General features: G+C 41.3%; 1 protein-coding gene across 1 annotated transcript in view; it reads right to left on the bottom strand.

Annotated features, from left to right (window-relative positions):
* Positions 1-27,461, bottom strand: part of CADPS (calcium dependent secretion activator) — a 476,711-nt gene that overhangs the window by 345,507 nt on the left and 103,743 nt on the right. The window contains 3 exon segments of the mRNA XM_070360581.1: positions 3,879-4,023; positions 4,025-4,209; positions 13,275-13,388. Of these exon segments, the coding sequence (XP_070216682.1) occupies positions 3,879-4,023; positions 4,025-4,209; positions 13,275-13,388 (444 nt within the window).

Here is a 27,461-nt window from a genome sequence, read left to right as displayed (position 1 = left end):
CTACGATACATAAATTAGATAATCAATAAAGACGTACTGTATAGCATTGGGAACGCTACTCAATACTCTGTAATAACCTGTATGGGCAAGGAATCTAAAAAAGAGTGAATATACATATGTGTATAACTGACTCACTTTCCTATATAGCATAAATTAACAACACTGTAAATCAACTATACTCCAATAAAATTTTTTAAAAATTAAAAAAATATATATTTACGGCACTGTTCTGATGGTGTCTGTTGACTTTTTGCTTATTCCAATAGACTGTAATAAACTTTAACTGCTACCATGTACAAAGTGTCCCATGTTACTTCGGGCTTTGCATACATGCATTCTTACGACTGCATCCCAAGCTCATGTGTGGGGAAGTTAACTCCCAAGGCCTCAGAGTTATTTTAAGCGAGGAGTTATATTAAGATTTACCAAGGTTTACTGGATTCTGAGCAAGGAACAACTGTTAGCCAATGAACTACGGTGTCCGCCTTTAACCAACTTTAGAAGCTCTATACAGTCAGCAAAAACAGGACCAGGAGCTGACTGTGGCTCAGACCATGAACTCCTTATTGGCAAATTCAGACTTAAATTGAAGAAAGTAGGGAAAACCACTAGACCATTCAGGGATGACCTAAAGCAAATCCCTTATGATTATACAATGGAAGTGAGAAATAGATTCAAGGGCCTAGATCTGATAGATAGAGTGCCTGATGAACTATGGAATGGGGTTCGTGACATTGTACAGGAGACAGGGATCAAGACCATCCCCATGGAAAAGAAATGCAAAAAAGCAAAATGGCTGTCTGGGGAGGCCTTACAAACAGCTGTGAAAAGAAGAGAAGCAAAAAACAAGGAGAAAAGGAAAGATATAAACATCTGAATGCAGAGTTCCAAAGAATAGCAAGAAGAGATAAGAAAGTCTTCTTCAGCGATCAATGCAAAGAAATAGAGGAAAACAGCAGAATGGGGAAAACTAGAAATCTCTTCAAGAAAATCAGAGATACCAAAGGAACATTTCATGAAAAGATGGGCTCAATAAAGGACAAAAATGGTATGGACCTAACAGAAGCAGAAGATATTAAGAAGAGATGGCAAGAATATACAGAAGAACTGTACAAAAAAGATCTTCACGACCAAGATAATCATGATGGTGTGATCACTTATGTAGAGCCAGACATCCTGGAATGTGAAGTCAAGCGGGCCTTAGAAAGCATCACTACGAACAAAGCTAGTGGAGGTGATGGAATTCCAGTTGAGCTATTCCAAATCCTGAAAGATGATGCTGTGAAAGTGCTGCACTCAATATGCCAGCAAATTTGGAAAACTCAGCAGTGGCCACAGGACTGGAAAAGGTCAGTTTTCATTCCAATCCCAAAGACAGGCAATGCCAAAGAATGCTCAAACTACCACACAATTGCACTCATCTCACATGCTAGTAAAGTAATGCTCAAAATTCTCCAAGCCAGGCTTCAGCAATATGTGAACCGTGAACTTCCTGATGTTCAAGCTGGTTTTAGAAAAGGCAGAGGAACCAGAGATCAAATTGCCAACATCCGGATCATGGAAAAAGCAAGAGAGTTCCAGAAAAACATCTATTTCTGCTTTATTGACTATGCCAAAGCCTTTGACTGTGTGGATCACAATAAACTGTGGACAATTCTGAAAGAGATGGGAATACCAGACCACCTGACCTGCCTCTTGAGAAATCTGTATGCAGGTCAGGAAGCAACAGTTAGAACTAGACATGGAACAACAGACTGGTTCCAAATAGGAAAAGGAGTACGTCAAGGCTGTATATTGTCACCCTGCTTATTTAACTTCTATGCAGAGTACATCATGAGAAACGCTGGACTGGAAGAAGCACAAGCTGGAATCAAGATTGCCGGGAGAAATATCAATAACCTCAGATATGCAGATGACACCACCCTTATGGCAGAAAGTGAAGAGGAGCTAAAAAGTCTCTTGATAAAAGTGAAAGTGGAGAGTGAAAAAGTTGGCTTAAAGCTCAACATTCAGAAAACGAAGATCATGGCATCTGGTCCCATCACTTCATGGGAAATAGATGGGGAAGCAGAGGAAACAGTGTCAGACTTTTTTTTCTGGGCTCCAAAATCACTGCAGATGGTGACTGCAGCCATGAAATTAAAAGACGCTTACTCCTTGGAAGGAAAGTTATGACCAACCTAGATAGCATATTCAAAAGCAGAGACATTACTTTGCCAACAAAGGTTCATCTAGTCTAGGCTATGGTTTTTCCAGTGGTCATGTATGGATGTGAGAGCTGGACTGTGAAGAAGGCTGAGCGCCGAAGAATTGATGCTTTTGAACTGTGGTGTTGGAAAAGACTCTTGAGAGTCCCTTGGACTGCAAGGAGATCCAACCAGTCCATTCTGAAGGAGATCAGCCCTGGGATTTCTTTGGAAGGAATGATGCTGAAGCTGAAACTCCAGTACTTTGGCCACCTCATGAGAAGAGTTGACTCATTGGAAAAGACTCTGATGCTGGGGGGGATTGGGGGCAGGAGGAGAAGGGGACGACAGAAGATGAGATGGCTGGATGGCATCACTGATTCGATGGACGTGAGTCTCAGTGAACTCCAGGATTAGGTGATGGAAAGGGAGGCCTGGCGTGCTGCGATTCATGGTGTCACAAAGAGTTGGACACGACTGAGCGACTGATCTGATCTGATCTGATCTGAGGGGTAGAGTTGTACAGAGAAACCAGGGCATGGCTGAAATTCTATAATGGTTCTTAAAAGGCAACGGGGAGCAAGATTACTAGTAAGGGAAGCTCTTGTTTAAAAAAGCATTTTTCTGGGCCCTACCTTGAGAATGCAGAACCAGAATCTAGGGCTGTGGCTGGAAATGTGCCTTTTAAAAATGCTCCCAAGAGACACTCAATAAACTTTTCAAAGTCTGCTGAGTAGGCACACAATAAATATTTGTTGAATAAAGAAATATAATGGGGAAAGATTTGCAGTTAATGAAGATCAGGAGTACTTCACTCCCCCAAACTTTCATCCAGAAAAAATATAAGCGCACTTTTTGGGTGGGCCCAAGCTGAGCCTGGAGGAGGGCACAGCAACCCACTCCACTATTCTTCTCTGGAGAATCCCATGGACTGAGGAGCCTGGCAGGCTACAGTCCACAGGGTTGCACAGAGATGGACATGACTGTAGCAAATTAGCAGGCATGCAAGCAAAGCCTCAGCTAGCCACCTCAGATCCACTTGGAAATTTATGGTGTGACTAATATAAGGGTACAAGGCAGGTTTTATGGAAGTTTTGTTTTAAATAATTTCTCTTGACCAGGTGCTAGGTCCAACTTGTGTCACCAAATGAGGAAGTAGAAGCCCTTCAGCTGGTAAATCCCATCTATTTTAAAGGCGCATAATCTTTTTTAAAAAATCATTTTGATCTTACGACACTTTCCATAAAGGGGCCAACTGACCCCCTGAACACAATACACACAACATCTAGGGGCCAGGAGATTTTTAGGAACTCACAAAATGTTTTCATTTCTTTTAAAAATCAAAAGAAAAACCTGAAAATATTCTAGACTGGACCATATTCAACTTTTACCAATGCAGTTACAAAATGTAATTTTAAAATATATTAAAATTAGAAAATATAATTTAAAAATACATTTAAAAAAATCAAGATACGCACAGAAGGCAACAATGACTAGGGAACATAGAAGCTGTCATAAGGCCCTGCTTTTTTTTTTTTTTCCTGTGCTGCACAGCTCGGGGGATATTAGTTCCCCAGCAGGGATGCAACCTGAAACCCCTGCAGTGGAAGTGAGGACCTTCACCGCGGACCACCAGGTAAGTCCCTGGCCCGGCTTTACTCACAGCCCTGGACCCAGGTGACAGCTCCTTACCTGGCAAGCATTGTACAGGAGCTGATGCTCGAACTTCTTGATCCCAAGAATGTTCTGGAACATCTCATAGAGTTGCTCTTTGCTCAGAATCAGCTCGGAAGCGGCGCTGGCCGTCATCCGGGCCTGCTGCTTCCTGGGGTCCTCCCCCGCGGTAAATGGCATCAAACTTGGCCATCCAGGAGCTCAGCACGGTCTCCTTGCTGAGGCCGTCGATCTCCGGCAGGCTGCGCACGCGTTTCTCAATGTGCTTCTTGAAGACTTCTCGCGAGTCGTTGGCGGAGCAGCCGCCGCTCTGCACCATGCGTGCCACGCGGTCGCTCTTCAGGAACACCTGTGCGGGAGGGGACGGGGCAGACGTCAGAAAGCTGCTCTGGAAGAAGTGTTTCCTGGGGCGGGGGCGGGGCTGACCCCTTGGAGGGCATCCCAGGAGGCACCGGGGTGGGTCAGAGCCTGACTGCTACCTCCTAGCTGTGGGAACTCAGGGGAGTCTCTTAGGCGTTCTGCCTTTGTGTCCAAATCTGGAAAATGGGAATGACTGGTATTTCCTAGATTGTCGCAAGGATAAAATGAGACAGTCATATCCTGAGAGGCAGCCTGATATAGAGACTCAGTTACTCAGACTGCTTGGGTCCTTTCTCTGCCACTTAGTGGCCGTATTTCTTACAACAGATTAGCTTCTTTGTACTTCAGTTTTCTCATCTATAAAATTGGGACAATAGTAGTTTCTACAGCTCATGTGCTTCTAAATGAGGGATAAATGAGTCAATATATGATAAACACTTGAAAGGGTGGTTCATATTAATACCATGTGGGTTGTTGTTGTGGTGGGTATTATTTTTATATGTAAAATAGCCGGTATGATGTCTGGTCATAGCACTTCACACAGTACATAGTCCACTATTTATATCTCATTTTATCCTCTCAGTGATACTCATCACAGTTCATATTGAACAAGGATTACATAAATATGTATTTCAGGCCTGTCTCCCTCCCCAAATGTAAACTCCACGTGGGCCGGAAATGTGCCCTTCTTCTTCCCCCAAATATCACCCACCCATCTTTAGAGTAGAGCCTCCTGCTTTGAGAGTGAATAATGAGGAAGGCAGGCCTTACACTCAATCCATTTTGTAAATGGAAAAGCCAAGACTTCAGAGAGGAGTCTTTTTTTTAACTCATTAACTCAAAATGGACAACTCTATAAACGCATGGTCTCTTGACTTCACCCTGGTTCCTCCCTTTCCTATGAGTCTCACCTGCCTGGGGGGACAGCCCTTGGTGATCTTGCTAGTGCTGCCTTGATCCTGGGATAGAGCAGCCATTAACAACAGTTTCCTTTCACTGCATTTGGAAGCTTATATAAGCTACACAGTTCTGGGGTGTCATACAAGGCAGTGAAGCTGCTGCTTCCTATTCACCAAGAGGAAACACCTGACGTTTTTGAGCCATGTCCTGTCCTAGTCACGGTTCAGAAGGTGCATAAATAGCCTTCCAGAAGCAGAACAAATATGCACTTCCCTGTCATATTTCAGAGAATACCTGTGGTAGGCGATTGCTTGGGGGCATCTCATTGCCTCCCACTTCATCACAAAGCCTTCCTTGGGGAGGAGAGATATTAGAAAGTTGGACTCCATTTATTGTCAATTGAATGAACTAATTCAGAAAGAAAAAGGACCAAGGATTTGTTTCACAGGCTAGAGGCCATGGCCTGCTCCACTGTGCTTGGGAATGGTACTCAGTTGAGACCTTAGAGTTCATTTAAAAATCAATTATTAAAAAAAAAAAAAAAGGTTACAAATGAATCGAGGCTTTAAGAGCTTTAATGAGCTAGCAATTCACCTGAAACTCTATAATGCTTAATACAGGTAGTTTCTCCATGTAACGAACACACTGTGTTTCAGTTATAGGTCTAGATCTCAAAGAGCATCAAAGTTTTGAAGTTTTTGGAGTGACAGTATAACACTGTGATATGACCTGTAAACCATACTCCCAGGCCAGATCTGCCATTAACTTTCTGTGTAACCTTGGGTAAGTTACCTCATCTCTCTGATCCTCTAGTATCTTATCTATACACTGAGGGAGTTGAACTATACAACTTTGAGCTTGTCTTTTAAGCTGTAAAGTTTATACTGTTACTCATGAGTCCATTCATCCTTTCTTTAGGTACTGTCTGGAGGAAGGCATGTGCCAGGTGCCAGGGTTAGAATGAGGAGGAAAGAGATGTTGCCCCAGCCCTCATGCCTCTGTGACATTGTCCTATTCATCCCACACAAATATCATTACAACCTGTGTCAAGTGCTAACCAAGGGAAACTGCGCAGCTTCATGCATGCTTGTAGCCAGGAATACATTACAATATGTGGTCAGGAAAGCCTTCCTGGAGAACTCCTTTAAGGTGAAATGTGAAAGACGGGTAGGAGAAGAATGAAAGAAGGAATAACATATGTAAACACACTGAGGATCTGAGGAAATCAGGAGAAGTCAGTGTGGCTATGGCGAGAGAAGCGTGAAATGATCAGCCAGCCTTCTCTGAGAAAGATCAAATTGAAAAGACTCTGAAAAGTGGAGGGCTTCATCTGTCCACAGGTAAGATACAATCACTAGTGTAAGATAGGTAGAAGGGGCTGGATGGCCAACGGCACGGGAGGTTCTATTAAGAACATTAATTCTCATTTGAAGGGCACTGGGAAGCCAATGAAGGCTTTAAATCTAGACAGGACACAATCAGGTTCACATACTCTGGCTTTAATGTAGAAAATGGACCTGAAGAAGGCCAGGAGAGTAGACAGGAGGCCAGTTGAGAGACAGCTTATGAGCACAGGTGAGTGACGGTGGTAGCGATGCAAAGGGGTTAATTCCTTGCTGTCAGCACTAGTGAATATTAGAGGAGACTTAAAAACATTCACTCAACAATGAAGCCACACTCTCCTTCCATTTGTCCATAGCAGCGTCCCACAAACCTGGAACGGGACCCCATTTCAGGTTCTCAGCACCTGATTCCTTTCCCCCAGAGCCCCTCCACAGCTGCTATCTGTCCTTTGTCTCTCTAACTTTAGTTAATGTCTGAGGCTCCAGATAGACTATATAAGTCCTCAGAAGGCAGGAGTTGTATCTGCTTTGTTCCTATTATTTTTTCTGAGTGTCTAAGACAGCGCCTGGCACATAGTTGGTGCTATGTCGAATGAGGAAAATCAGTGAATGAACAACAGGAACAAAGCAGACATCTCAAAGCAGAGACCCTATGCAGATTATATCTGGATGGAGGGAAGACGGTAAAGAAGATACCAGCAAGCACAAATACACTGGTCTCTTAAAAACAATTGACTGACACTATATTTTCCATGAGACCTGACAATAGGGGATAAGAAATGAGGAAGTGTTAGTCTCTCAGTTGTGTCTAACTCTTCGAGACCCCATGGACTATAGCCCACCAGGTTCCTCTGTCCATGGGATTCTCCAGGCAAGAATACTGGAGTGGGTTGCCATGCCCTTCTCTGGGGACGAAATGAGGATATTGGCACACTGGTCCTAGTCAGCATCCATAACTGGTGATCCCTGGATCCTGCACACATTATCTGCTTTCCACAGGTCCTTCCTTTATACACAATAGCCACTAAATATATATTCATTGTACTACTAGCGGATGGCTTTAGACAATCACTTAACTTGTATCAACCTCACTCCTTCACCATTACCTGGGGTTCAACCAGCCAGCCTTCTCTGAGAAAGATCAAATTGAAAAGACTCTGAAAAGTGGAGGGCTTCATCTGTCCACAGGTACAAGATACATCTGTCCACAAGATACAATCACTAGGCCCCAGAACAAAAGGAGATGAGTGGAATGTTAAGAGAATAGAGGAAGGAGGCAGAAGATGGAGGAGACGGACAAGTGCCAAAAAAGCAGCAAGTCGGCCACAGGGAGAAACGGTGGCAGCAGAAAGCTAACTTTCCAAGCACATCATCTGTCTTGGCTTCTCAGTCTTGTCTGAAAGGAAGCCAGGCAGGCAATGTACTTGTGTGTCTCTAAAATGACCCTTGAAATTCATTTGTACCAGGAGCTCTATCTGGTATTTTGTGTTTTGTTTTCTGTTTCATTTTTCAGTGGCTCTTGCAAGAGACTTCAACTCCAGGCACAGCTCTATGCGGCACATCCATAAATCCTGCCCGCTTCTCTGCCAACTCCCAGACAGGTCATAATGGGAGAGGGCAGATAAACAAATAAATACGAAACAGTGAAGGGCAGTCAATTCAGCAACTCAGCCTCATCCATCAGTCCTTCCCTCCATTGCCAGAGCCAAGCAGCCTCAAGGTTGTTTTAGAAACACAGAAGCGCATCGGTACTTAATGACGGGACATGCTATGGGGTAAAGCTGGCCCAGCTCCTGCTTCTCTACAGACAGGCTGAGAACACAAGGCGGATCCTCTCCTGCTCTACAAAAGCACATCATTTCAACGTAAATAAGAAAAATACCTAGATGCTATAGTAAATAAGATTTTAAAAACCTACAAAAAAACAATGTTTCTGATGACTGGCACACACGTAATGGTAACCGTGGGCTCTAGTGTCAGACAACCTGAGATCAAATTCTGGCTCCACCAGCTGCTGGCTTTGTCAGCTGAGCAACTTACTTCATCTTTCTGAGCTTCAGTTTTATCATCTTTCAAATGGGAATCATAACCGCCCTGCTGTGCAGGATTGGCAAGGGAGCTCAATGAAACAATGAAAGTCAACTGGTGAACACGCTGCCTACTCCAAGAATGTAATGAAAGTTAACTGTTATTTTTAAATTGATTATTATACAACCATGAAAAAAGATAACTTTTCTTCTTTTATCAGCATCAAAGGATGTCCATGATATGCTGCTAAATCAGAGACTTCCAATCATAGGGGTGAAGTGGGGTTGGGGCACAGGACTGTAACTTTTGATTAAGAACATCACAGGTACTGTAATAAAACTTTTTACTGATGATTGAGCTAGCACAGGTGTGACTTTTGCAGAAGTAGAAAGATTGAAAACAACTGTGAGATGAAACAAATGGGTTATTAACATTTTTTAGTTATTTTCCATCTTAACATGGAAATCAAGGAGCTATCTTTACAAGTATAGATATATCAAAAAATACCTGGAAAGGCATATACCAAAATTTAATAGTGGTTGTCTAGCATGATGGGATTAGAGGTATTTTCCTAACCATTTCATTTCCATTTTTTCCCTATTGTCTAGTTTTACAATTGACATGTTTGACTTTCACAGTTATATAAAACACCCCTTTCTATGTGGGAAAATGACAGATTTTACTTTCACTGAGGCAAGATGCATGTAAATTTCTTAAATAAAAAGCATCTTTGGATCTTAAAGACTTTTTTTGTCAGAAAGTAAGGGGAACCTAGGCAAATTTAAGAAACATATCTGAGGCCATGACCTATGGTAAGTGGTGGTAGGTTAGGAACCAAAGTAATTCCCTTGCCCCTTTCTATGTCCTTTTCCCCTGCCTTGACCTTGTATCTTCCATCCCCATGTCTAGGCCCCAAACTAGGGAGTGGATTGATTCTGTAGCTTTCAATCCTCTTTTATCATTTATTTCTGTACAGCAGGTGGGCACTATATCACCACCCTTCCGCTCTTATGTTCATAACAGCACTTTTCTGTTGCAGATTTATGATGAGGTTGTATGTCTAAGTGTGTGTGTTTGGAATGAAATCTTGACAACAAGGAAGATACTACTACGGATGAAGAAACTGAAGCTCAGAGGTGGCTGAGGTCCCACAGCCAGTTTGCAGCCAAACCAGAATCCACCACCACTTTCAGACACTCAACTCATCCTCTTGCTTCTGGTCCCCAACTTTTTGACACCAAGGACCAGTTTCATGGAAGACAATTTTTCCATAGACCGAGGAGAGGGGAATTGTTCTTGGATGATTCGAGTACATTACATTTATTGTGCACTTTATTTCTATTACTATTACATCAGCTCCACCTGAGATCACCAAACATTAGCTCCCAGAGGCTGGGGACCCCTACTAGTCTTAACCACTCGGCCCTCTGCTCCCTCCTTCCTTGCCTGGTTGTTCCCACAGGAATAAGTGCCTTTAGAATGGCTGGTTACTCTTTTCCTAGGCCACTGAGGAATCATAGTGGTTTTGCCTATGAAAATGTATAGCTTTATTTTAGAAAAATAGCCAGGTCACACACACATCTACTTTTCTTAGATTAAAAAAAGTTCAGTGATAAAGATGAAATGACGTATGTCACCCTGTGCAGAGGACACCTGCAGGTTTTGCCTGCCAACCATCCATCCCCTTGTGTAACAGCACCTCAGTCTGAGAACACCTTTATTGCTATGCACTATTTCGCTGGGGCTGTCACTCACGGGACCGTGCGCTTCCTTTGCCAAGTAGTGAACTGGGGCCTGAACTTGGCATTCAGACTCCCTCTTCTGGGGTTCAGATTCAGAGAGGGGAAGCATAAGAAAGGGACAGGGTTGGAGTAGATTCATGCCAGTGATGGGGTATGGATTATATCCTGCTACCCAGCTTCCTGAGGCTAAGCTATCCTGCGTCCCGTCTTCTCTCTAGATGGTTTTTCTCTTTTGATAACAAAACAACAGTTGTTGTTGTTATTAGGGCTTAATTTAGCGACAGTCAGTTTCTGTTACTCCCAATCAAAGAACTGTGTTGGATACACTATTCAAATTTAGTGTGACAAAAACTAACTGAGGCTTTGTTAGAGAAGATCAGCTAAAAATAAAATGAAACAAAATGAAACTCAGTCATAGCAGTGGTGCTGGCTGCAGTCCAGACAGCAGCTGTCCTGCTCTAACAGGAGTGCTGGTCTGCATGCCGTCTACCGTACTCTACACTCCCTGGTCCAAGGTTCTGTAAGACCTTTCCATCTGCCTCATCTCACTGCTGTCAGGGCCAGCCTGTGAAGGAACGAAAATTAAGCAGGTAAATGGGGAGGGAGGTAAGGATGAGGATGGAGGTTGGGAGGGCTTATGTTTCACAATTTGTCTTAAAAGAGCTGAGAGTTAGAAAAATGTGGGGGCCCTGGAGAAACGGGGTCGGGGGCTCTCTGATGCATTAGCACTGTGGCATGGAAACAGGATGAAGTTGCTGAGCTAGATCTCAGAGCATCCACCTTGGTGCCCAGCCCTCAAAGCCATCATAAAAGAGATTAAAGGATTAATCTCCTTCCCTGCTTGATCTGCTTTGCCACAGGGAACCTTGGTCTTCCTCTATCCTGGCCCACTCTGCTTCCAGGCCTGACTAGCTTGCAATGAATGCTGGGCAGCTGGGCTCAGACTGGGCTGGATGTGGGTGGGCACAGATGGAAAAAGGACAGTGGCTCCCCACTCCCTTTATTAAAAAAAAATAATGCTCATTACTACTCTAGCAGGTTGACAAAGCATTATTGTCTTTGCAAAACAATGGTATTTCCAGAAACTGACTTTAGTATTAATAACTGACTATAGTAATCTCAGAACTTTTGGAGAAAATGTTTTTGTTTGTTTGTTTTTAAGTTGTCATTATCACTTGTATACTGGGACATATATATCAGGGTTGGTATGGTGGGATGGAGAGAGAGAGTATGTGTAGGGGAGTGGAGGTTGAGAATTTAGGAGACTGTCTGTTGGTTTTGGCTCTTAAGCATACATTCCCCCTTCTATTAAAAAGCATCCCAGTTTCTTAATGGGAAACCAGGCCATTTCAACACAAATGGTTCCAGTGGGACTGAACCTGCACTCCAGCTCCAGAGGTGGTGTCTGTCCTGGGTCTGATCCTTGGTCTACCTGGTGAGGCAAACACTGACATAAAAGCGACTGGGTCCCAGAGGAAGGGATGGGACTCTGCAACTGGGCAGAGGAAGAGATGCTAGCTCTCCACTGCCCAAGAATGAAAGCAGAGAGAGAAAGTGATGAGTAATCAACTTGGAGCACTCCCAAGTGATGTATCAATCCTGACGCCTTGACTAGGGACCTTTGCTTCAGAGGATTAGGCTTCCCAAGAAACATGAATCTCAAGACACTCTAAAGCTTTACTAATGAATACAGTAAATAATTAGTACCTGACATTATTTCCTGTTAGTCAGATCTCAATATTAAATATTCAGTAATTTCTTTATGTCTATATTCTCATCAGACTAAACAGAAGCCCTTTCAAATAAACTAGCCACTATAGAGGAAAATATCAGGACCACTATAGATATCATGGTAATTTCCAGAGACTCATTAGCAAGTTGATGACTATTAATTTTCAAATTTAATTAATAGATAGAAATGGTGCTTTCTTGTAATTTATATCATTAGTCAAATGAGCTTTCTAATTAAGATCTGCAATCTGCAAATTTACAAACTCATGAATTACTCTAAACATGGAGAATTATTGATAAGTGTCTGCCTGGTCTCAACTGGTTTCCAGATTTTGATAAAAGGGGGGATAATTGGTTTCAAGCCCTGGCAGTTTCTAAACAGAACCTTCTTAAATATATTTAGGTTATTCACTGCCACACAAACACTGTAATTGCAGATCTCATTTCCATTCGCCCTTAAATCTAACCAAAAAATATATCACATCAGATGAAGCACTAAATTCGACCCTTATTGGCAGTCATTAACACTGTTTGTAAAATGAAAAAAAAAATTAAATCTGACATATATAAAAACAAATCAGACTTCTAAAACAGATCCAAATAGAAATTTCATTGAGGAAAAAATAGCATGCAAAATGAGTCTGTGGACGGACCTAGCAAACATCAAGGACACAAAGGCTGTTTACTATTAAAGGCTAACTAGCAAACCAATCAATAATATTTTCACAAGATCTCATTGCAATCTTGCTCCACTCTTTCCATGAAAGAAGGAGTCAAATGCTTAGCAACAAGAAGGAGCGTTTCACTGAATCAATCAATGAACATTTTTAAAACATCTACTGAGAAACACAGCGCTCAAGGGCAGAATAAGCATGTGCTCATTGACTGAGGCAGGGACACCAGTGTTTTTGTTTTAAAACAATTTTCTACCTAAAAACTGAGTAAAGAAAGGAAAAAAGGAGGAAGGCATTTTAATAGCTGTGTGACTTTGAAAAATTGACCTAACTTCCTTGAGCCTCAGTCTCTTCATCAGTAAAATGGGAATAATATCACTGTTGTCAAGATTAAACAATAAATGGTATGTAAAACACTCACCACTCTTCCTGGTATAACAATTTACAGTTTCCCTCACCCCTTGAACAAAATGCTTCTTTATACTCCTTAAAGTTATAATCAATCACAGACCCCTTGACCTCAAGAAGGATGGCCCTGTAGAAGGCCAAAGCTACTGTTCTCACTGACCAGTATTTCAGAAACCCCAGACTCCAGGTTTGAGCAGTGTCGGCATTCTTCTGTGCGGTGAACCTTACCTCATAGTAACTCTGGACAGCGTTCATAAAGGCTTCGTCAGCCACGATTTGGGTTTCCCCATTGAGGAAAGCCTGAAACCGGTCCTTGACTGTCTGCAGCTGTTGTTTGCTGATCTGTAAGAAACAGAGGAGGAGGAGATGGTGAGGACCTTCTCTAAACAAGGGTCACAGTTGCTTTATATTGAAGATGCCAGGCCCATTGGCATGCTGGAGCTGGCGTGTACTGGCATGTGGAAGCTGACTGCTATATTTGCAGAAATTCTGTGAGGCAGCTGTTAAACATATCATTACTAAAAATTAATATAAATTAGAGCTAATTTATATTAAAAACAAAATTCAAAAACTCAGAATTCAATGCTTCCTGATTCTTTGATTATTTGTGTTTTTGAGATTATTTACATCTATTGTATTTCCATGGTGGAAATGATAGATAATGGGTTGCTACCATACATTTCTTCCCAGTTTTGCATTCAATTATTATTTTTTTATTTTATTGGCAGATATCCACCAAGGTGGGAGAACCCAGAAATTAACCCACATATACATGACTCACTAATATACGGCAAGGGAGCTAAGAATACTTAATAGGTAAAGGACAATGTCTTCAATAAACGATATTGGAAAACCAGATATTCACATGCATCAGAATGAAACTGCACTCCTATCTTCTACCACACACACACACAAACACTTCCCTGATAACTCAGTTGGTAAAGAATCCGCTTGCAGTGCAGGAGATCCTGGTTCAATTCCTGGGGTCAGGAAGATCCACTGGAGAAGGGATAAGCCACCCATTCCAGTATTCTTGAGCTTCCCTGTGGCTCAGCTGGTAAAGAATCTGCCCCCAATTTGGGAGACCTGGGTTCAATCCCTGGGTTAGGAAGATCCCTTGGAGAAGGGAAAGGCTACCCCCTCCAGTATTCTGGCCTGGAGAATTCCATGGACTACAGCCCATGTTGTCACAAAGAGTGAGACATGACTGAATGACTATCACTTTCACAAAAATTAGTTCAAATATGTTAAAGACTTAAATGTAAGACCTGGAACTGTTATCCTACAGAGGAAAACATAGGGTAAAGCTTCCTGACATTGGTCTTGGCAATGATTTTTTGGATATCACACCAAAATCACAAAGAATAACATCAAAAATAAACAGATGAGACTATATTAAACTAAAAAGCTGCCACATAGCCAAAGAAACAATCAGCAAAAGGAAATACAATCTATGGAATGGGAGAAAATATTTTCAAATCATTTGCCTGGTAAGAGGTTAATACCCATAAGACATATACCTCAATAGAAAAAAAAAAAGATTAAAAAATGGGCAGAGGGCTTGAATAGACATTTTCCCACAGAAGACATACAAATGGCCACTAAGTACATGAAAAGATGCTCCATTTTACTCATCATGAGGGAAATGCCAATCAAAACCGCAATCACCACACACCTGCTAGAGTAGCTATTATCAAAAAGATAAGATATAAGTGTTGGCAAAGGTGTTGAGAAAAGGGAATTCTATTAACCGTTGCTAGAATTGGTACAGCCACTGTGGTTTTTGAAAAAATTAAAAATACAACTACCATATGCTCTAGCAATCCCACTTCTAGGTATACATTCCCAGGAAGGGAAGGAAGACACTCTCTTGAAGAGATAACTCCTTCCCATGTTCATTGCAGTATTATTTATAATAACCAAAATATGGAAACAACCTACTGCTCATCAATGTATGAACAGGGAAAGAAAATTTGATATGTATATATGGGTGTGTGTACATACGCACATACATATACATTCATAATACATACATTGGAATATTATCATACGTACACACACACACACATTGGAATATTATTCAGCCACAACAAGAAAATCCTCCTTTTGCAATAACACCTAGGGACCTTGAAGGCACTATGCTAAATGAAATAAGTCAGACAGACAAAGACAAATATTGTATGCTCTCACATATGCAGAATCTAAAAAAGCTGAACTCATAAAAATAGAGACATAGAGACTACAATAGTGGGTACTGGGGGCTGGGGGTGGGGGAAATGGGATCAAAGAGTGAAAATTTCTAGCCATAAGATGAGTAAGTTCTAGAATTCTAATATGGATTAACATAGTGGCTATAATTTATATTACTCTATTAAGTACTTGAAAGTTGTAAAGAGAGTAATGTTACATGCTATCACAAGAGAAAAATGGTAATTATGTGAGGGGATATAAGTGTTAACCAACCTTCTTGTGGTAAGATTCTGTAGAATATGCATGGACTGAATTGCCACACTGAATGTCTTAAACCTATGTATGTTATATTTCAATCATATTTCAATAAAGCTTGGGGGTATCCTGCTAAGTGCAGCATGGAAATAGACAAAAGTTTTTAAACTGTACTGTTATTCCAGGGTGTGGCATAGATAACTGGAGCAGTAGGTTATATGTGATTCTCTACGTCATCAAGCCTGCCTTTCTTCCCCACTTAGGAAAGCATCCCTGAAAGATTCCTGTTTATTTTCTCTTCTCCCTCCCTTATCTAGCTGTGTTCCACTGTCTTTCAGTCTCAGGAAGCCCTTCCCAAACCCTAGCCTATATTTGCCTGCTAAGTAATTCAAGGCCACATCATGTATTCTAACTACTTGTTCAGTTCAGTTCAGTTCAGTCGCTCAGTCGTGTCCAACTCTTTGCGACCCCATGAATCGCAGCACGCCAGGCCTCCCTGTCCATCACCAACACTATTTGTTATGATCAAATTTGTTAGATGATCTGTCTCTTCTTGCTATTTTGTTCACTGATGTTTCCCCAGGGCCAACTTAGTGCCTTAATACATGCCAGGTATTCATGTTAAATGGATGAATGAATGAAGTGTATAGAAGATAAATTATTTTTGAACATCCTTTCATCATTTCTAATTTAGCTAAAAAGAAAGTCAGCTAAAAACTTTGCTCTTTTAAATGTTATTCATACAAAGTCATGGGTTTCTCTGGTGGCTCAGACAGTAAAGAATCTACCTGCAATGCAGGAGACAAAAGAGATCAGGTTTGATTCCCTGAGTTGGGATGATCCTCTGGAGAAGGGCATGGCAACTCACTCCAATATTCTTGCCTGGAGAATTCCATGAACAGAAGAGTCTGGTGGGCTACAATCCATGCGGTCACAAAGAATCAGACACGACTCAGTAACTTTCACTTTTTGTACACCTCCTAATTGACCATAGGATGCTGTGTCTGAGAACCGCTGCTCTAGTAGAAAGATGAAGCAGATCATTTCAGGCCCAGTTCTATCAACCCCTGTGTCATCTTGGAAAAGTGACTTATGTTTTCTGAGTTGGCCAAACTTACAATTCATTGCTGGAATAGGGCCATGATTAAATAAATAAATGTTATCTCATCCTCAGTTTTCTTACTTGCAAAATGGTAATAATCCTAATTACTCACTACCTTGGGATAGTTATAGCTATTCAGTGACATGATACAAGTTCTTTTATTTTTTTTTAATAATGAGTTTCTATATACATTGAGAGTGTTTTCATCACTTGAGTCAAAGAAAGTTTTGCTAGTAGAAAATAAGGCTAAAAGCTATAGGAGACTGAAGCCTGGTGTGAGTTTTGACTCCATCAGGAAATGAATTGAAGCAGAACAGATTTTTGAAAACAGATATACACGAAAGTTGGGGTGCTTTAGCTAATTTTTCGTACTTTGGGAGAACTGGGGAATGGTGAATTTGGAGGCAGACGTAGAGGGCTTCCCTGGTGGCTTAGTGGTAAAGAGCATACGGGCCAAGGCTGGAGATGCAGGTTCGACCCCTGGGTTGGGAAGATCCCCTGTAGAAGGAAATGGCAACCCACTCCAGTATTCTTGCCTGGGGAAATCCCATGGACAGAAGAGCCTGGAGGGTTAAAGTCCATGGGGTCACAAAAGAGTCAGACAGGATTTAGCAACTGAGCAGCACAAAGGAGTTAGATTTGTATCAGATTCATAGCTGTTTTTTTCTAGAATACCAGTGGCCAATGTCAGTGTAATTTTACATTTTCTAATAATCTTCATTTTCTAGTCACATATCAAAAAGTAAAAAGCAGGTAACATGAATTTTCGTATACTTCATTAGTCCCAACACGTCAAGATACTATCACATTGATTGTAACTATTAGAGAAATTACTAATAAAATAGTTTACATTCTTTTTTTATACTATGTTTTTGAATTCAACGTGTGTGTGTGTGTGTGTGTCTGTGTGTGTTTTAGTTGCTCAGTCGTATCCGAGTCTATGTGACCCCATGGACTATAGCCCCCCGGCTCCTCTGTCAATGGAATTCTCCAGGCAAGAATACTGGGAGTGGGTTGCCATTTCCTTCTCCAGGGGATCTTCCCAACCCAGAGATCAAACCCGGATCTCCTGCATTGCAGGTGGACTCTTTACCAGTCTGAACCACCAGGGAAACCCATGTACACCTAAAGTACATCCCAGTTCAGAACAACCCCACTGCAAGTGTTGAGTAGCCACATGCACCAAGTACAGCATGGGCCTAGAGCAGGGAATAACTCACTTCTACGCTGTGTAAGCTTTACTGTTCTAACCTGAGTATATTGATTATCAGTGGAGTTGTACAGAAAATCATAGTTATAGTTATATACACTGAAATATCAGGCAGCAGTTGATTTGCTCATAAAAATGTCACCATCACATGAATTTCTTTTAAGCAGGCTGATTTGAGTCACAAATCTTTACAGTACAGAACTAGCTGAAGCATCTTACAGAATTTCTTGCTCAGAATTCCTTCCAAGTCTGGATCCATACCAACTCTGCTAGATTTGGGAGTTGGATGCAGTGAGGTGATGGCGCAGGAATGGAAAGGAAAACCATAAACTGTGCTTTTGCCTTAATTGCTTCAATAATTAACATAAAATGAGATGCACACAATCTCGAAGACAAGGATTGCTGACCCAAGCCATATCCATTATCACTCTTACCTTTTGTTAAACAAGCCTAGTGCTCATTTATTCAAGAAATATTTACAGATAACTTATTGCCTGCCTGGCCCTGGCCCTGCCCCAGGCCCTGAGACCAACAAAACACACCATTTCTCATCTCACCCACCAGGGCTAGGCCCTGACGAATCAAAAGCAGTAAAAGATTGCCCTCAAGGACCCTGCAGTCTAGGTGGAGAGGAAAAGCATACAAAAAACACACAAAAGTATGGTTTAGGGTTTCAGAGGAGAGAGATTACAGATTATAAAAATCTCAAAACCAAATCCGAAATGGATATATGTATATATGTAACTGAATCACTTTGCTGTACACCTGAAATTAACCGAACATTGTGAGTCAGCTACATATACTCCAATATAAAATTTTAATTCCCACAAATGGAATCGTTTATTTAAAAAAAAAAAATCCCTGCCAAAAAGAGAAGGCCTCCAGGAATATTCATTTCAATTGAGTTCATAGAACCCAAGTCATGAAGCCTTACAAAACATCCCCCACTTCCCTGGATACCCCAAGCTCCAGGCAGGAGAGTTAAGGACATGAATTCTAGAATGTGTTTATGTCTGGGCTTGACACCTGCCCATCCATGTTCACTTCTTTTCTCACGACGAATCAAACAAACATTGCACCATTTAGTCAACTCACTAGTTATATCTCACTAGGCAAACAACTAACTTCTGCACACCTCGGTTTTTTATCTGTAAAATGGGGCCAATAGTGACCTCATAGGATTGTTCTCAGGGTGAACTGGAATAAGTAAACTATTCATTACGGAACCTGGAACAACATGAATGCTCAATGGACATCAGCTGCTGTGATGATTCATTCTTAAGTCTTTGCCTACCATTCCCTCAAGAAAGCACGCCTATGGGAAAATTCATTATGTATCCACAAAATCCAGCCCCTGAACTACTTTCCCAGGAGGAATTTTCTACTTGTTCATATCTTTGGTCACAACTCTAAGTGTACATGCATTGGACTGTGAAGTTGTTCTGAGCACCAGTCCTTAGAGGTGGGGTCAGGAGCCAGGAGTTGAAAATGTGGGCTTGGAGTCAGAGAGATGTGAGTACAAATACTAGTGAAACCCCGCATTTCCAAAGTGGGTGACCTTGGGAAAGTTATTATCCCCGAGCCTTTGCTCTTCCTGTGCTGGACTAGCCAAAAAGTTCATTTGGGCTTTTCTGTGAGCTGTTATAAAACTCGAACAGATTTTTTGGCTAACCCAACATAACATGGGGATTACAAAACCAACTTCTTAAGGCTTCTCTGGAGAGATGAATAGGACCCGGGATGATGTAGCCAAGGATCTTAGCCCACTCTCCAGATCAAAAGAAAAGTCCAGTGACAAGGGGCAGACCACAGACCAAATGTCCATGGCCCTAAATAATGCGGCCTCTGTACACTCCCAGCCTCTGGTCCCACTGTGTTCTCCACTTACTCTGCTCTGGCCACACTGACCTCTTTTCTCCTTCTCAGTGCACCCTGACCTTTCTTTCCCAGAAGCCTTTGCACCTGCCATTCCCCCTGCCAGGGATACTCTTCCCCTTCCTCTCCCCAAGGCTGTCAACTTCTCACCCTGAAGACTCAGCCTACTTGGTATCTGCCAGGAAGGTCTTCTCAGCCCACCCTGCCTACCATGATGCTCCCCTAAACTGCTCTCTATCAAGTTGCCCTAGACCCTGTGCATTTCCTCCACAACCATTACCACAGTCAGCATATATCTTTTCTGAGATAAATTTAACTGAATTATAACCTGCATGTAGAAAAATATACACCCTAAGCACAGAGCACGAGACATCTTCACACAGTGAAATTTCCTGTGGAAATAATTCTCTTTTCAAGATGACCTGGACCCCAGAAGCTCCTGTACTTTCCCAAAAGCATTGCCCCTCTCCAAAGGTTACCTGACTTCTATCATCAGAGACAGATTTTGTCTGTTTTTGAACCTGATGTCAGTGCAGTCAAGCATTATGAGATTCTGGCTCATGGTTGGGGGTAGCAATAGCTTGTTCATCCTCATTGCTGAGTAGTAAAGCATGGTATAACTTTGTTCTTTATCCATTCTCCTACTGATGGACATCTGGACCTTGTTTCTCTATTTTATGATTCTACTAACTTTTCACTGTTTATCTCCCCACAAGAGCATCTGTTTCACAGGTAATGAGAATCACATCTGTCTTGTTTACTGCTGTGCTTCTAGTGCCTGGCACAAAATGAGCTCTGATCAAATATGTGTTGAATCAATATGTAAGGTTACTGAGTAGTTAATAAATCCCAGGCACAGTGTTAAAATTGAAAGAAAAAAATGACCAAGGCACACTCTTAGTTCTCAGTTGTCTCATAGTATAGTCAGAGATCATATTCATCTTTGATTCCTTAGTATCCTTTCACTGAGTGTATGAGTGAATGAAAATCTCTCTTAGGAACTCCCATAAATAACCAGACTAAGAACCAATCTGTAGGATAGAATTTCTCTCTGGATAAAAGTAACTGACCTACATAGGATTGAATCTTGAAGGTGACCTTGCATGAACACACCAAGATAATTGGCCAAGAGTAGCTGACTGTACAACTCTAAATAGACAAACAGGCCTCTATGAGCTGCTTATGAACAGAATCCTCCTAAAATAGAAGCCCATCTCAAAGCACTCAATATGTATGGAATCCTCTTGTGCATCAGATCAGAATTCAGAATTGAAGTAATGAGTTCCAAGAGCAGAAAACCTGAATGATGAAAGGTAATTATTGCAGAGGAAAGTGCTGCAGTGGCGTTTGCTAGAACTATTCAAGCATTCTTGGTTCAATCCACCTCATTAAACGAGGCCTGAAAATTTCCCCTGCATTTCAGGCAGTATGCAATCTACTGCAGCATTCTGGAGAAGTACCTAATGGGACCCACAGTGAAGAGAAAACCACACATTCTAAGGGCTGGTCTCAGGAGAGGCAATGTTGAAGTCAGAGTAAGCTCAGGTCAAATCTCGACCTGAATACAAGTCCTTGGGCATGCAGTAACTTGGGTTTTCCCGTCTGTAAGTAGCAAATGATCTTATCTACTTTGTAGGGTTTTTGTGAGAATGAGATGAAATATATATAAGATAGCATAGTACATGGTACAGAGTAAGGTCTCAGCAAATAAACAAAAATAAGTATTATTGTTACCATTTAGTTTTTCCTTTTTCCTTTTCAATCTTTTAATCTTATTTCAATGCTCCTTTTTTTCCCCTTGTTTATTCAATCACTTGAAATTACATTTACCCCTTCTTGTTCCTCCCAATTTAGAAGCTGAAAAGCCAGCTACTCTTTCCCCAGCATCCTTGCAACATAGGTAGCCATGTGACAGAGGCAGAAAACTACTGAGGGTCTTCTGGAAAAGCTTTTGAATGAAATTCTCATAAAAAGGAGTACATCTGGTAGTGTAACACTTTCCTTCTTTGCTGCCTCCTTCTTTTGCTGAGAATAGATATTTTGTCCAGACTTGTGCAGTTTATTGTGTGACCATGAAGGAAGGTTGATGTTGGTACTTTTGAGGAGCTGCATGAATGTCTGTAAACACCCATCTGTGGCCTTCTCATTATGTGAGAAGAAAAGGAATCACTATTGGTTTAACTCATTGTGTGTTTTCTCTTGCTGCTAAGTCACTTCAGTCGTGTCCGACTCTGTGCGACCCCATAGACGGCAGCCCACCAGGCTCCCCCGTCCCTGGGATTCTCCAGGCAAGAACACTGGAGTGGGTTGCCATTTCCTTCTCCAGTGCATGAAAGTGAAAAGTGAAAGTGAAGTCGCTCAGTCGTCTCCAACTCTTAGCGACCCCATGGACTGCAGCCCACCAGGCTCCTCCGTCCATGGGATTTTCCAGGCAAGAGTACTGGAGTGGGGTGCCATTGCCTTCTCTGGTGTTTTCTCTTACTTGCAGGCAAATGCTTTCCTAATGGATACATGTGGTTTTCTCTAGGCATGAAAGAAAGCATGCTTCCTAAAGTGCTTATTGGTTAAAATGCTTCCTATGACAGGAGCAATGTATTATGAAGGAGGGAAGAAGCAATGCTTACTAAAAGAATGAATCTAATATGGTAGCATTCTGACAACTGGGAAAAGGTAACAAAAATTGTTTTTGAGTGTAAAGAGAAGTTTCAATTACACACATACATGAAATCCTTCTCTAAAGTACAAGGTCAGCACTGTAGATTACAACATGAGCTATGACTTTTCTTTGTCAAAAAAGAAACTTGGGGGGACTTCCCTGGTGGCCCACTGGTCCAAACTCCCAGCACAGGGGGCCTGAATTCAACCCCTGGTTGGGGAACTGGACCCCACATACCATAACAGAAGATGCCACATGCCGCAGCTGAGACCCAGTGCAGTCACATAAGAAATGATTTTTTCTTTCAAGAAATTTTTACTTCATTATAGAAAATAGGCAAAAATATCAACAAGTGCTTTAAAAACTATAAGTTTAATCCAGAGCAATGAGGGCAATGTTGATTTAATTTCTTTTCCTTGAAGGTTATCGAAGTTTATGTTGTTGGCTCATTAATTTTATTCGTAAATAAAATCTCCTCTTTCTACAACTAGACTAAAATATTTTGTACAATAAATGAACTCTTGCGTTCAGGAAAATTAAAAATCATTCTTCTCAATTTCTACATCATGAACGTGTATACACCATATCCTGAAAAAAATATGTTAATGTGAGTTTCAAGCATTTTGCTTGAGAAGGAAAATTTTAAAGGCTTTATCACATAAAAAGATAATAATTCTGAAATGGAAGTTGAAGGCGCAAAATTATGGAAGATGGAAGTTACAATGCAGCTGTAACTCTGATTTTCTCTTTGTGACATGGTTTCCCAAATTCAACCATTCAGGTAATGCTTTCATGAGTATGCCCCCTCTATATACCAACTATTAGTGAAGTGAAGTCGCTCAGTCGTGTCCGACTCTTTGCAACCCTGTGGACTGTAGCCCCCTAGGCTCCTCTGTCCGTGGGATTCTCCAGGCTAGAATACTGGAGTGGGCTGCCATTTCCTTCTCCAATATACCAACTATACTACTATTTATTTTAAGTTTTGTCCCAAATGTATTTCAAATAGCTTCATTTTTAACTGAAACTTTAAACAATAATAGCTGTGCAGGCACAGGCTTTATGTACTAGCTATAGCTAACATAGAGATCTACTCTAATCTTGTATACATCTCCCACATTTTTAAAAGTGCTTCTTTAGAAAAAATTTTTTAATCTGCTATATATAAATGTTCTTGCTCAATTTTTTAAATTTAGGGCAGCAGCTGAATGTCTTTACATTAATTACTACCTGTAAAAAAAATTAACTCTGAACTTTTAATTCGTTAAATAATAGAAAGACAAACCAACCGTTTTACTCCTAAAAAACTGTTGGGGCAGAAGAGAAAGAACAAAGTATTCTATGACCCAAGAAAAGTGACCTTCGTAGGAGAATTTAAACACTGATTAAACTGGAATTTTCTGAGAAAATATTTAGTAGAAGAGAAAAAAATTAGGAAAAGATGAATCTAGAGAATGAATCAGACTAATAGTGGGATTAAAGCTGGGATGAGAGGAGGTAAAGGGCACAGTACAGGTAGCGGCAAAGAACAGGAGGAGAAGGAGGAGATAACTTGTACACACACTGCAAAGCTCTTAAAAGTTGGATTAAACATCCTGCCCCTTAATGCAACACTCACAGTTTAAAGAAAAAAAAAAAAACAGATTACATTTTTTTCCAATTTGGAAGCACTCAGGCAGCATTCAACTCATATTTTCTGACAGGTGGTTAAAGATGCAGGCTTAGACCCAAGGCCTCATGGAGAGTTGTTCTAGTTGCCACAGGTCTCAAATATTTTGGTTTCAAGTCTCTTTACACTTTGATAATTTATTGAAGAATCCAGAGAAATTTTCATGATGCAGTTTACATCTGTTGATGTGTATTGTAATAGAAATGAAAACTGGATAGTTTTAAATATTTATGAACTCATGGAAAATAACAATATATTTTCCATGTGTTAAATCTAAATAACACTTTAAGAAACTAACTGTATTTTTCCCTGGTGGCTCAGGTGGTAAAGAATCTGCCTGCAATGCGGGAGACTCAGGTTGGGAAGATCCCCTGGAAAAGAGAATGGCTACCCACTCCAGTATTCTTGCCTCGAGAATTCCATGGACAGCAGAGCCTGTAAGGCTACAGTTCATGGAGTCACAAAGAGTCAGACACAACTGAGCCACTTACACTTTCACTTTTCAAAAATCAGTGAAATCAATGGCAACAGGATATAGTACTGAAAATCTCCTTAAAAAATTAACAGAAGACAGCCGGATTCTCGTATCTGTTTCTGCAGTCGGTCTGTTGTGATATGCTGTTTTGGTTGAAGCATGTGAAGAAAATCTGGCCTCCCACAGATACATGGTTGAAAAGGGAGGAATATTTTAATAGCTTTTTGAGAGAGATGTGGATTATCTTTGACAATATACCAAAGTTCAGCCAGAATATTTTCTTAAAAGTTAGTTGCGATGTAAAATTGGAAACCTCATCAACGTGACTGGGGAACAGCAAGCTTTTATGCTGTGTTTAGAGCATTGCCTCTATGGGCATATGTTAAAACACAACAGCATACAGGTTTTTAAAAAGCCATAGAAAGGTGGTTGTTTCTGTTTAGTCGTTAAGTTGTGTCCGACTCTTTTGCAATCAGAGCTGCATCTCCTGCATTGTAGGCAGATTCTTCACCACTGAGCCACTTGCTAAGTCCCTGGGGGAGGGATAAATTAGGAGTTGAGGAGTGATATATACACACTACTGCTGCTGCTGCTGCTGCTGCCGCTAAGTCGCTTCAGCCGTGTCCGACTCTGTGCGACCCCATAGACGGCAGCCCACGAGGCTCCCCTGTCCCTGGGATTCTCCAGGCAAGACTACTGGAGTGGGTTGTCATTTCCTTCTCCAATGCATGAAAGTGAAAAGAGAAAGTGAAGTCGCTCAGTCTTGTCCGACCTTCAGCAACCCCATGGACTACAACCTACCAGGCTCCTCTGCCCATGGGATTTTCCAGGCAAGAGTACTGCTATATATAAAATAGAGAAACAATAAGGACCTACTGTACAGCAGAGGGAACTAGACTTAATATTCTGTTATAACCTATATGGGAAAATAATCTAGGAAGGAATAGATACACTGTATATACATAGCTGAACCACTCTGCCCTACTCCTGAAACTAATACATTGTAAACCAATTGTGTGTGTGTGTGCATGCACGCACACTTGGTTGTGTCCTACTCTTTTGTGACTCTACAAACTGCAGCCCATCAGGCTCCTCTGTCCATAGAATTTTCCAGGCAAAAATATGAAGTGGGTTGCCATTTTCTACTCCAGGGGACCTTTCTGACCCAGGGGTCAAACTTGCCATCTGCCCTCTACACCTGCACAGCATGTCCTGGCCCCCAGGAGTAGTTTTCTCCCCACTCCTGTCTTTTGTGCCCTCCTAGCAGAATTTACCGTGCTGTTTCCAGCAGCCTTGTCCCACACTGCCCCTCTTTCTGTTTCTGCTTCAGGATTTTCGGCTCCCCACGCTGGGTGTCCAGTGTGCCATTTCCTGTTTATCTGAGGCCCATGAGGCTGACCCAACATTATCTGCTCTTTTCTGGGTTTCTATACCCAACTTGAAAGCTGCTTGTTCTTTGAAAGGAAGAGGATTGCGTAGGAATGACTTCTGTATTTCTTAATGGAAGTATGTCAATACATGCATGTCCTGACATACCCTCAAAGTGCTTCCTGCCTACAGATTCACTGCTCTTGTGCTTGGCAGCACCCAGCTCAGTTGCTGTGGGCCTCGTAGTTTTGTCTGCTGTGAGCTCTCGGGCAGTGAACAATGCTCAGGGAGACTGTGGTGTCTACCCTATCACAAGCCCCTTGTTACAGGTTATGTGAGTAAGTAAGCGTGTGTTCCCTCACCTGAGGTTACCTGTCTCCAGTAGGTCCCATGCACATTAGCAGCCACTCATCCAGCTAAGCAAATGGAACCCTAATAAACATTAGTCCAACCTTTCCTCCTTATAAATTAGAAACTGAGTCCTGGAGAAAGAGAGAACAGAACTAACATTTACTTGGTAGCACTTAACTGCCAAGTTCTGTGGTAAGTCTTTACCTATTGTCAAAGTATATTTTTCAAAAAATTAAAAACATGACTCACATATGAATACATAATGAGCATTTACCAAAGATTTATTCAACTATTTATTAAAAGGACCAGAAGAAAGGAAAACTAATTCAAAGTGTATTAGAGGAGAAGCGATTTATATATTCAGCCCACAAAGGGATGCTAAAATGAGTTTTCTAAGTTCTGTTCAAAATTGGTCAGTGTCAATAATTCTGTAACTTTGGAGATGATCTCTTTCTACCAGACAGAAATCATTTGCAACTTATCAATATTATGGAAGTTAAACTCTAGCTTCACAGAATCTGAGCTCTATTCAATAGAAACAAATAGGTGAAACAAACCTATGAGTATGTGGTGATGTCTGGGTAGGTTTGTTAGACACTGCTCTGCATGATTTAAAAAAAAAAAGGTGAAAAAGTTATCTTGTAGCTTTATTTTCAAACTTTAGTTTGTTTTAATGAATTATCTAATATAATCTCCAAAATCTAGAGTGTACATAAGTATCCCCATGTCAACACAAGTTAGGTAAGCTGCCCACAGTCATAGAGCTCAGTGGTGGTACAGGAGGAAACATCACAGTCATCTTCATTCCCTACTTTGTGCTGTTTTATTTTTATTTTATTTTTTAAATTAAATTTTTCTATTAGGGTATAGACTTTGGGCGTCTCAAGTGGCCCAGTGATTAAGAATGTGCATGCAGTGTAGGAGATGCAAGTTCTATCCCTGGGTCAGAAAGGTCGCCTGGAGTAGGAAATGGCAACCCACTTCAGTATTTTTGTCTGGAAAATTCTATGGACAGAGGAGCTGTCCACAGAATTGAAAGAATTCTATGGACTATGAATGGACTATGGGCTGCAGTTCGTGGAGTCACAAAGAGTAGGACACAACCAAGTGTGCGTGTGTGCACACACTCACACAGACACAGTTGATTTACAATGTGTTAGTTTCAGGAGTACAGCAGAGTGGTTCAGCTATGTATATACAGTGTATCTATTCCTTTCTAGATTCTTTTCCCATATAGGTTATAACAGAGTATTAAGTCGAGTTCCCT

Source organism: Bos mutus, chromosome 22, assembly GCF_027580195.1.
Source record: "Bos mutus isolate GX-2022 chromosome 22, NWIPB_WYAK_1.1, whole genome shotgun sequence".
Taxonomy (NCBI): domain Eukaryota; kingdom Metazoa; phylum Chordata; class Mammalia; order Artiodactyla; family Bovidae; genus Bos; species Bos mutus.
The sequence above is the reverse complement of the archived record's forward strand: the minus strand, read 5'-3'. Positions and strand labels throughout refer to the sequence as shown.